Here is a 12,357-nt window from a genome sequence, read left to right as displayed (position 1 = left end):
ATTAAATCTTGAGGCTCATAAGAACTGGGGGCGTTGAGGCCTGAAAAACAGTATGAGCAGCCCTGCTTTTCATAATTATTACATACAGTTGGGTGACAAGATCAGTCTAGTTTTGAAATGCCTAAAAAAAAGCAAATGAAAAAGTCTTAATCACATGCTCCCATTGTGAAGAAAATGTCCATCTAGTAATACCACCTACAGGCAAGCCCCTCTACTAACCAACTCTCCAGCAGAACACAGCGTTAAAAGCACTTTTTTTCCCCCTAAAAAGCATATTCACGGAACTATGCAGTAGGCTACGAGAGACGTTCATTACAAATAACACTATTTATCAAAACTGGTAATAAATGAATATGGTAAATAGTACCCTCCCTTTTCTCGCATCTCATTAAGTGAGTCCCGCTGTAGCTATAGGTGAAGCTGCCTCTATCTCTGCCATACTGAAGCAGGTGTCCAACATGGCGAACGCTCGCAGCGGCTCTCTCGCGACTATTCTCTTTTTATTCATGTTTCCAGCGGCTCTTCACAAAGGTAGGACTTTTTGGTTGTTTCCTAAATGGAAGCCGCACTTTGTTCCTAGATTTCCGCGGATGTGGATGTGAAGGAGTGTAATTTTAACAGCGTTTTGGGGCAATTTTTTATTTTATTTTTTGAACGAGCGCAGCAGAGCGTTTGGATGTTACTGTGATGCTGTTGAGCAAGAAGTAACAAAACCTCTCCGTAAAGTTGAATTACTGTAAAGAAAGAAGCCGATGCGCGTGTGTATGTATCCGAACAGGCGCTACAGATGCGTTGCCCTAGGAATACATCACTTTGGTCAGCTCACCATTAGGATATAGGCTGAATCGCTTTGGCGCTACACAGCTGGCAACTCTTAAATGTAAAAAAAAAAAAAAAAATATGCTGATGTGAGAAAACAAATCGCGTGGTCTTTTGTCGCTGCAGGGACATGAGGGTGTATATCGGAGCTGCTGAGGCTGATGTTTGGTGACTCGGTCCGCTAGCTTTGGTTACTTGTATAACGTGTTCAGAACGCTGTAAATCGCAGAAAGCAGCGGTGCGTTGAAGTGGAATAGCAGGAGCACCGACAACGTGCAATTGGAGGAAAAGAAAGGACAAACTGTATTTAAAACTGTTCATTTAATTGGACGGAACTGAGATTCGCATACATGAAAACGTGACTCTTCACATATTAATGACATTGGGACTTTATGACAAATAACGGCCTCACATGAATCAGTACCCTCCGCTCCCCCCACCATCCCCTCCCCCGATTTAATCTCCGTTTTTCCCCGAATCTGTTCACTCTCGGCCATCCCGCTGGATGTCGTCTGGAGAGCGACTAATCCGCTATAAAAGTTGTCTTTTCTATGAAACAAGTGCCGCTCGGTGTTTCAGCTGTATGCCGAAATGAAAAGCAGTATGAGAGCGGTACAGGCGATATCTCAGATCACCGCCGAATGCGCGATAACTGTTAATGGTAAACAAGAAAAGATGAATTTCAGCGAGTTTGCAGTCGCGCTCTGGGCTGTGTTTTCATAATACCGGGACTGGATTTGCTGTGGAACCATGCATGAAAACATCAAAGCTTTTCGTCCGGGTGTAGTAATCTGAGTCAGAAGCTTTAAAGAAGCGGATAGGTTACAGATAAAGCTGGGCGAAAACTGCGACACGATTTTTTTCTTCCTCTCCTTTTTTTTTTTTGAAGGCTTGGTGATGTTGGGAGCGATGTTTGCGAGTTGGCGGGCTGCGGAAAAACGGACGCACGTTTATTTAGTAAGAAGAGATAAAGTGCTGTGGCTGGTTGTTGTCAGCATGAAGTCGGTGTTTAAAGCTGGGGGTGGGGGGGGGCTGGTCGTGAGATACTGAGAGATGCACGCTCCCGTCGGGGTTATTTATCCTTGAACAGTGATACGCTGAAGCTGTGGTGGAAGCACTTGCTTTGCCGCTTCCACCTCCGGCCGGAGCCTGTATTTACATCAAGTCGATTATGCAATGAATCACTGCTAACTTAAAGTTAGTGCGAAGCTGTTCTGCTGTAGACTATAACCCCTGTTTATGCTGAGTGTCATGCCTCCGGGGGTGGAAATGACAGGAACGCAGATGTCCTCGTTTGTCACATTGTGGATTATCCACAAGGCTTAATCCAGTTTTAGCCATTAAAAAGGACACACGGTTAAAAAACAAACACTTTTCCTCAAGTCAGTTAAGAGCAAACAGCACAGCAAACAAAGCTTGTTGTCCTGTGGACAGTGGGCAGTGCTGCTTTTACCTTCGTGGAAATGGCTCCACTGATTTCAAACAAAGCTCAGGGCGCACTTGCACAAAGCACATCAATTATTTACCCCGAGCTGCATACTGTAAGCTCTCATTGTGGTTAAGCATTAAAGAGTGGCGTTTTCTACACGTAGGAACTATAGGGGTAATGCAGTGTAGCCAGTCTAATAGCAGGCTGCATCAATTCATTTCACTCCAGCTACAAGTTTTATGCTGTTGCAGAGGTTGAACTCAGACTGTTGGGAAATCAGCTCTATTCTATAAGAAAAGATTTAGAAGATAGTACAAATCTCTGTGCTCTATTCCCACATCATCTTGTGAAACAGATGTACTTTGAGAGATAACATTCATTCTGTGGAACAATAAGTCAGAACAAGTTATTCCAGGTGACTCAAGCAGACAGTAGATATTTACTAGGCATCAATATTAAGTTGTGCTCATAGTATTTATCACAATCCTTTGCTATTCATATAAGTACTTTTTTTTTGAATGTCACCATGTCTTAGAAAATAAAAGGCTGTACCTGAGCACTGTAATGACCACCTCTGTATTTTCAGGAAAGTGAGAGAGGTGATCTTTTATTGTAAAGCGAACACCGAGTGAAACATCAGCGGTAATCATGCAGCCCCATAGTAATTAACAGTTCCACGCAGATGCACATCTTGTGTCCTGCTGTAATTTATGCATGCTGGTATTGTAAAAATGTATTTTTCATTTATTCATATTTATGCAGTTCCTCTGTGGTTCTGTACAGAAGTATTTAGTAAGGCCAGTTGTAATGCAGATTACAGGCTTAGAACAAAAGGGCATGGTGCTGTACAGGTGTTTATTAAAGAGCGCCAACACAGCACGCCCTGCCCATAGGCTTGCTGAGACTTGAAAACATGATTAGGCAGTCCTTCAGCTACAGTGAGAAGCATCGCTGCTTTAATTCTTGCTCAATTATGTTACTGTGTTGTTGTGCAGGTGAGGGCAAGGACTGCGTTAGCACACATGTTAACATGACTTCTCTTAAACCTAACTGCACGTTTAGTCTTGGGTAATGGTTATGCTAGGATAAGAGCATTAGTTATGTATGTAGAGGTAGTTTCATGGCATTTTCTGGTACTCGATGGTGTACACTTGAAAAAGAAAAAGAGCTACTGTATTTTAGTAGCTTTAAGCCATAGTGTGCATTTGAATATGCACTAGACCTCTGATGCCTTTCATGTAATGGCTCGTTTAAGATGTTATCTCCATGCATCCTGCCACTGAATCGGTTCTGCTCCTCACCAAAGATTTATTGGTTGTTTTAGAAAAGCATTTGTAGGTGCGGTTTTATAGAAAGTCCCCACTTTAAGTTCACCTGAAGGCACAAAGTGAGAAGCTGATGCGTGATTAACACTGAACTTTACATCTTTCTAGCAGTTGCTGAGATAATACACTAGTTGTGATTAGCAGATCAGCATGTCGCTCTCTCAGCAGAAGATGAGATCTCTGCTGACCTTAAGTAGACCCGATGCAGTAATAAGTGTTGTTGTTTGGCACGAACATAAAGACACACAGAAGAAAATCATTGCATTGCTGGATATGTTCGATCCACGAATAGCTCACGCATTAGTTTTAAATAGTAATTTCTGCAACCATTCAGCTGTTTCCTTGCTGGTGCTGTAGACTTGGTCTTGGATGAGACTGCATTTGCATTATGTGCCACAGAGTTCAATTGTGATCGCCTTCACTGGTTGTAAAAAAAAACCTTTTACTGTTGTGTGTGACAGTATATGCACTGAGGAGCTCCAACCGGTGCTGACATGACTGCAGAGTTTCATTATAAATGCTCAGAATGCTGTTAACCCAAACCCCTACCTGCTTTTACAGCCTGGGCAGAATTACTTCACTAAATACTTCATTTTTTTTCCTTTTAAAGAAAACGTTTTGCATGAAATTGGTCATTTTTGTTATTACTTCAAACCAACTATGGTCAATTTCAGTTACAGAGAAAAGCTGCGTCAAGCACAGATGAATCATACAGTGTGGTTTGGCTCAGAGTCAAGCCATAGTGCTGGAAAACAGGTGTGTAAATGGACTTCTTCACCGTCTGTACCCTCCAGCAGCCTCTCTAGCTCTAATGAAGAACAATGGCTTTATTCCTGAAGGGAGGGGACCCCAAGTGACCCCCCCCCCCCCTCTCCTCCTCCTCCTGCCTCTGCCAGTCTACAGTGACTCTACTGGCAAGCCAACAGATGACTGGGCTGGGTCGCATCTGGCCTCTGTGCACTTAGTGTAATCAAAGGGAGAAAAAAGGTTTATGGCCTACTTGTTAGTGATCCGCCAACTGATGGGATGTCAAGTAAGCACCATCCGATTTCAGATCTCTCGAGGGGATTGGTGGGGGTGGGCGTATGCCACAATATGCTGTCCAGAAAGTGGCCTATGCATCAAATTAGACTGTGCTGTAGACAGTTTGACAACCTGGGTGTGAAACAAGTGAAATGAGTAAAATCGAAGTGATCTTTGAATATTTATGTGCTCATATTAATTGCTGTTAATGCACAACAGGCTTCAGTGGTGACTGCAGCTATTTTTCACTTGCAGGATTCTTGTCTGGCTGAGGCCTCTAGCAAGCGTGTACTAAAAACAAATGCAGACTAAATTAAGTAGTTCCTCTGTGTTCAGCTCCAAGAGGAACATTGCAAGACTGTGGTTCCATTCTGTAAGGATTAAAAGGGAAAAAAATGCCATGTACATGGTACTTTTTCCACTTTATGCCCTGACCAGCTTAACTTTGTGCACATAAATCACCTTACTGTGCTACTCAGGCTGTTAAAATTGTTGTACGCTGTCTTCTCACAGCTCGGTCTTGGAGTGGAAAAGCAGCGTTACAAGCTGTGGCTTTGGAATGTGAAACACATGAGCAGTTTTTGGAGCTTGACCTGAGCTAAGACAAAAGAATCAGAACATCTCAGCTTCTAATAATTTATCATGTAATGTCTTTCTTATTTTAGCCTCCTAACTTTGCGGAAGCTCAAAACTAAAGCAGTCTCTTTGGTACTATTTTTCCCAGCATTGTTTCCCTAATTAAGGTTTTATCTAGATTGTGCTTTTTAGAGTAATTGCATAATAAATATAGACTGCACGCTGTTGGGTAGAGTGGTACGCTACATGAGCGTTTACCTCTGAATCTTTACTGGCTGGCCTGTGTTTTATTATTAGCCTCCACAGCTACGGCAACTGATGTATGTTGATGACCAAGATCCACTCAACAGAAGACCACTTCTGTGATTGTGTTCTGATAAAATCCCACATAATTGCATACAAGTGGGAATAATTTCCAGTTTTAATGTCATCTGTGCTAAATGCATATAGGATGAGCACTTCCTCTTCCTGACAATTTCCTCTTCCTCTCTTCACTCCTTCCATTGAGAGAGAAATGAGACTGGTAATATTTTGAACCTTTACTAAATATAGTCAGTGCAGCTGTCATCATTGAGCAGGATGGCCTTTTTTGGGGGGTAAAAAAATGGCTTTTAGTCATCACATGCTGCTGCTTTTTTCTCCTGTCTGTGTTACAGTACCTGCAGTCATTGGCTGGGCTGTGCTTAGTCACACATATAAACACATGTGAATGGACAAGACAGCAAAATTGTTATGGAGAAGGTCCAGTCCTCCTGACAGGCCACTGACTTGTTTAAGCGGTTGTATACAATTTAGTAATTCTCAAACAAACAAAAAAACCCCACAACTTAGTTGCTGTGTGTTCAGGATCATTGTCCTGGGGCATTATTAAATGCTTTATGGGGACTACTGTCTAAAGGGACTAGGTATCCTGTTAACCAGTTGTGGAAGTGGACACCTATTTCTAAGTAGAACAGGAAGGGCGGACAATCGTGGTTAACTGTTTTCACAACAATGTGTGATGTAGAAGAAAAACTAGCAGCAGGTTACGCTAGTGCTCCAGCCCTCTTCACTGTTTCTGTCCCTTAAAGACTTGCCGTGCAAAGGCCGGGATCTTCAAGCAACTTTTTAATGATAATTTTTTGGAAGAAAACATAGTCAAAAAGCAAACACAGACTCACATATCTTTTAAATTCATAGTGCAGTAATCATACAAATGTGTGTTTTTATACAGACATAATTATTTGGCTTGTCCTCTTGAAGTACTTCGGTCCAGGTCCCCTGGATACCCCAATCTTGCCAGAGACATTCTTGGAAGCTGTAGACAGCAGTCCATTATGCTCTCCAAGAACTGCCTGGATTGTGGAGCTTCTGTCAAAAAGAGACCTTAGTTTAGGAAGTGGGTCTTTGTATGGCTTGAGCTGGATTCTTCTGTTGCACCAACAGGCACTAAAGGATTTGCGAATACCATGATCTTTGGAAGTCTCCCCAGGGAATTTGACAGCACTGCAGGAAACGCAGGCTAAATCCATCTTGTGTGTATTAAATTGAACTACATTTGTGGCTTCTGGTGGAGCTGCCCAGGCAATGCTCAAGTTCCTGTTCTTTTTTTTTCCCCTCATGTCTGATCTTTTTCCACTGTTGACTCGCAATATGGTGCTGACAGGAAAATGGCTCAGTCAAGTAATTTTTATTAAATTGGACCTGACTATTCCGGAGCCACATATTGGAGGCAGTTAGTATTACTTGGTAGTGTCAGGATTGAAGTAATATAAGTGATAATTATGGACAATGTCATGGTTATTAGTATCTAATATGCTATTTGTGGGATGAATATCAACAATAACCATGTCTCAACAAAGATGGATGAAACTAATGAGAACATACTAGCATAAATGAAAAGGAATGGAACATGGTGTTTAATGTTTATATAACTCCTAATTCAATGTGACTGCTGCAGAACTCATTTTGAACAAAATATTGTGAAGAATTATTTCATGTGTAATGTGTCAGAAAATGGTAATAGAGGCGTAAAATGGACGAAACCTAGCCCTAGCAGATATATAACAAATATGGGATAAATAAGGTATTTCTTATTCTTACTATTCTTTGAACAGCAGTTTATTTGTAATTTTTGTGGTATAATTTGGCTGTAGTCTGTGCTGTCTAAAACAGTTTTAAAACTGCCAACTTGGCAAACATGGTGAATCAGAAAGAACTTGAACAATTTCATGGAGAAATGACTAAAAACAATTGGCCAATAAATGAAGGTTTTTGTGGTTGTCGACTCATTAATAAATTGATGAGTCGTTTCAGCCGTAATGTGGAGGGTCATATGAAGGACAGTGTAACAGTAAAGCTGTATGACTGACTAATCTAATTTGAAATCCTAAGTGAACCATTGTCAATCACAGCAAGAATTTTTTTTCCACTCCAGTTTTTGAATTAACAAGAGACAATAAGGGGTCTTTGATCGCCCCTTTCCTCCGACTTCGAGGACTTCATCATCTTGCTGTGCCGTGGAGTCACAGGGAGGCATTGCTTTGCTGTAATTGGGCCCATTTTTCCTGCAATCATACTTACAATAGCTGGGTTCAACAATGAATGAAAAAGGAATCAATGCAGATCATTTGTGCTTTCAGCCAAATAAACAATGCAGCTGGTGTTCGCTTGTAATCATCGGAAGGGAAATGAATGCCCTTCTGAATACAATACAGGTATGCATCAGCTGCAGGAGCACACAAGGGTTGAGTGATCTGGGTTCTTCCATCTTTCATTTTACATAACACTCCAGCTTGTATTACATTTCAGTGAATTTGCTCCTGATGAGACCCTTCAGGCTGTTACACTGTTTCCAGTGGAACTGGATTGTGTCTCCCCACTGTGCTCGGTTCCCGTCCTTTGTCTCATCTATTGTCACTCTGTCTTGACTGATATTTTCTGCACTATTGCCAGGCAAATATTGTACAGTAGCACAATCTCATTTTCCTGGTGTCCTAGTTGGATGATGCAGAGGAAAATCTTACCTGCTACAGAACAACAGGGCACTCCTTTGAGCCTGAATCATAGATTGTAACACTGTAAAGCACCACTTAATTCTACTTAGTGTCACAGGCTAATTCTCTTTGGTGTGGAAAAGAATAGCACCTCCTTCCATGATTTTGTTTACTACTAGTCATTATTCAGGCAGAATAACTGTATATTCCTTTCACTGAGAGTTATAGGAAAAAATGGGAAGTTGGCATGGGAAATAAGTTCTTTCGCCCAGTGAATCTGTCATTATTTAGAACTGCAAGAATTGGCAGCAAACACCTCTTTGATGAAGACTATAAAGAGGATTTTCAATGTGAACTCAGGGGTTTCCTGACTCACAAAGCACCTTTGGTGGAATGCTTGTGTTGAGTCCTGCTGTAAGCAAAGGCTTTCTGTAGTTTGGCCTACTAAAACCTCCTTTTTTTTTTTTTTTGAGGGGGGGCGATTGGTTAAAAACAAGTAGCTTTTTATTTATTAGGATTTATACTGTAACTTTTACACCATGTCTTCTACAACAGATCATGGACAGAAAACGTATATTACATGGTGGCTCGCCTCAGAATACTGGATTCTAATTTTGTACTTGTACACTGTTTATACATGATATTATTCTGACATTGACTCAAACAAATGGATCGGGACAACAGGTCGATCTGCTGGGCTGTCCAGCTAAATCGTGGGTCACCAGTAGGTTTGGAGTGACTTAAATACAAACACTGTTTATTTTACATTTACAAAAGTTACAAACCAATGTCTTAGTCAAGCCTTACACGTGCAAAGGGTGCTTGTTTTTTAGGCAAAATAATAAATGGAAATAGGTGACCAGTCGATTTGATTTCGTGGAACACATTTAATCAGGCCTGCACTATTTCAGCAAGTAGGACAAACAATCCCCTGCTCTGTTACCGGCTCGGATCTCAAAGACTTAGAATTCAGTTCCCCGTGCATGTCTTTGTGTGCTGTTGCTTAAAGAAGACACAAAGTAGGATTCAAGGAGTATGAATATTTTAAATGAATCTCTTTATAAACAATAGCAACAAAACTCTTACTAAACCTTCTAGTTGGATGGCATAGTTGTGCTGGGGTCGTTTTCTTTTCTTCAAAGATAAATATAAAACCTTTCGCAGATTTAATAGTTTAATATAGTTATACTGTGTTGTTTGATAGCCGAACATATTTTAGATTTCTTATTTGTGGCTTTCATTTTATTGTGCAATGATCAAAAGCAAGTTCTCCTGTAGACACACATCCAGCAAGCACTCAGAGAGACATCACAGCCTGCTGTGGTGTACAGATACCAATTTGTCCAAAGTGCCTTCACACCTTGCTCCCAAACAGCTTTAATGGACGTCAGTACCCGGAACCTAGACCTGTTGTTAGGTCATGGCTCTTTGAGGGTTTGGCCTTGGGACAAACACACGGTTGTGCTGAAATTGTTGTCCTCCATCCATCCATTCAGAGATCTTTCAGAGTGCGGCTGAGTTGTGAGTATTGCGATTGCTTGTGTTTTCTTCAGCCCAGCATTTAATAAATGATATCTAATTTTCTTATTCAGAGCAACCCCAATACACTTTGTTCTGTTTGAAAGTTCAAAAATGTAGTACATCATTAACTAAACGTAGCCTAAATGAGTCAGACTGAGACAAAGTGTTTACAGTTGTGACTGCAGCTGAAGAAAAAAAAAAAAAACCAAGAGATTAAATAATGATGAAGTCAAGATGTCAGACTGATGATATCAACTCCTAACACAACTTTGAGCTGAAACGTTCAGTCGGTACATCATAAGAAACTATATATATGTGAGGGTTTACTAAAAGTTGTTAAAAATACCATGGGCAGGGTATGTGTCTCCAGCTGAAAATAGAAATGAAAGGAAATGTTTGAACCCGGCCTTTTCCAGAGCGGTTTCTTGCTGCTTTGAAGTGTGTAGTATTTGTTGGGCTTCACTTGGCTGTCAGATTAGTACCTTCTCAACTGAAAATGAAAATGGGTGAAGGAGCAGTTAATCCGCATAAGAATATTTTTTTGAGGATGAGAAGCTGCGGGTCTAGCAATCTGTCTGTGTATTGATTGGTTGTCTGGCGCTGCAGAGTTAACCTGACATGCCAGGATAATTTAATTCCCTCTTCATTGCTGATTGCTGAACACAATCTTGTCTTATCTTAACACTCCTTCTTTGAGTTACCATTAATGATGATGCAACATGTGCAATTTAGAGGTACTTGGAAAGTAAAAAGTTGCCTTGCGTCATGCGTTTCAGGGGCCACTGACATTTTGAAAGTCTTAATTGGATACAGTATTTGTTATTTATTAGAAAGTAATTCTTCAGCGTTGGCTCCCAAAAAGTTTGCTGTTGTAATTGCATGGTAAAAAATGAATACCTCCCTTAGTGTCTGAAATAAATTGGAATATTCTTTTGGTCTCTTTGTGGGTTATTGAAAACAGCAGCTACATTTAATGACAATTCTTTTTTTAATTTGTCTCTTTTTGATTTTAGCCTTTATTTGTTTCCATTTTGCAAAAGAAATTTGGTACCATTCTGCAAATGAAGTGTTAGAAATTCCTGTTTGTGCTATAAACATGCATGCACACTAAACTGACTCTGGGTTATTTTAATACCAATATTCATTTGCCTGTTTTGTTTCCTTTGATGTTTTTTCCTTATGAATTGCTGTGTAAGTTATGACCAATATGCCATAAATTACCTAGGATATATTTTATTACCCACTTTTCCCCATAATGTTAATCCTGTCTGAATGGGTCTTGGGCTTGCCAGTGAATGGGCTGACAGTACAGTGTAAGCTCATCATTACAAGTACTTTTTATTACGTGTGTGTATATATATATATATATATATATATATATATATATATATATATATATATATATATAAGCTGTCTAAACTTGCCCCAATCACATTTGTAGCCTGTGTGAATCATCATGGGAAAGTGAAATAAATTTGAAATGCTCGTCATATGTACATAACAGTCAGAGGTTGCAGTGTAGAATTACATAATGGACATTTTGCATCTGTATGTTTAGTTCAGTAAACATGATTGACCACAATATATAAGTGATTGTGTCAATTTACACAAAGAGACTTTGGTAGTTCACGCTCCAACCCTGTAGACTGTCAGTTTGAAATCTGAGACATTATGCTTGCTTACCGCCTCCTATATAGCTACTTAGAAAATTCCCATCACTGTACATCCTTCATTTCAACTTTGACCTGCTGTGCAGTGCTAGCGGAGGATGGTACTTTGTTCTGCATACATTATTTTACCTCCCACACCAGAAAGATTGGGTTGTGACTTTACCTTTGAAGGCTCAGCCGATGCCTTTTGGAAGCCAAAGAACACCATTAAATCTTATAGATGAAGTCATTTCACTCAAAAAAGAATCAGACATCCTTTTATTAAATAACACAATTAATACAGTCAAAGCCAAAAAAATTATAACCAAACCTCACATATGAGCCATTGTTGGACCTCTGTTGATGTCATTATTTTTATATATTCGTCAAAATTCTGTCTTGTTTACTTTTTCCTTTTAGTTAGTCTGACATTGCACTTACAAAGCCTAGTGTCATCACCCACACCCTCCTTAGAAACACCACATCTCTTCTTACTCACACTAGTGATGCATCACATTGGTAACATGGTTGCCTGCTGTGAAAGTCACTGCAAATAATCCACAGAATAGTACTGGGTCACTGAAATTCAATTCTAAAATCTGCTAGTGTGTTCAAATCAGGATATTATGCGATTGATTGGAACATCTTTATAGTATAACTGTAATCTAGTCAAGGTTAATTCAGCTTTTCTTTCCAAAGTAGCATTTACTTATCACGACTGAAAGAATTCGTTGTCAGTCGGTGACTAGTTGTTCAGTTTGCGCCTGATTATAATTAAAAACGAAATGTGATAATGAAAGCTGCAGCTTATTTTTGTTAAGCTGTGCTGTCATTGGTTAGTAACATTCAAAAGAAAAAAAAAGGGGAAAAAAAAGAAGAGAAGAAGGCACATCAGACAGTAAAAATCAATTCATTGCGTCCTCTGTCATCCACAGATGGTGCCACTTCAATCTCCTTTCTATTTTGTCAGGCTAATGTGCTGAAAGATGACAAGGGAGGGTCATTTCAGAGCAAAAATAGCAAAGGCTGAGTGTAACGGC

At 40.1% G+C, this 12,357-nt stretch overlaps 1 protein-coding gene across 4 annotated transcripts in view; it reads left to right on the top strand.

Moving 5' to 3' along the window:
* Positions 1 to 431: 431 nt before the first annotated feature.
* The window catches only part of cadm1a (cell adhesion molecule 1a), a 491,156-nt gene continuing 479,230 nt past the window's right edge, over positions 432 to 12,357 (top strand). For 3 of the 4 annotated variants that reach the window (XM_030745617.1, XM_030745616.1, XM_030745614.1), the window contains exon 1: positions 432 to 531. In XM_030745617.1, coding sequence (XP_030601477.1) covers positions 459 to 531 — 73 coding nt within the window. In that variant the 5' untranslated portion in view covers positions 432 to 458. The remainder of the gene's footprint in view (positions 532 to 12,357) is intronic. The other variant, XM_030745615.1, reaches the window with a different exon arrangement.

This window comes from Archocentrus centrarchus, chromosome 14, assembly GCF_007364275.1.
Source record: "Archocentrus centrarchus isolate MPI-CPG fArcCen1 chromosome 14, fArcCen1, whole genome shotgun sequence".
Lineage (NCBI taxonomy): Eukaryota > Metazoa > Chordata > Actinopteri > Cichliformes > Cichlidae > Archocentrus > Archocentrus centrarchus.
Note: the sequence above shows the minus strand (reverse complement) of the source record. Positions and strands in the feature narration are given on the sequence as shown.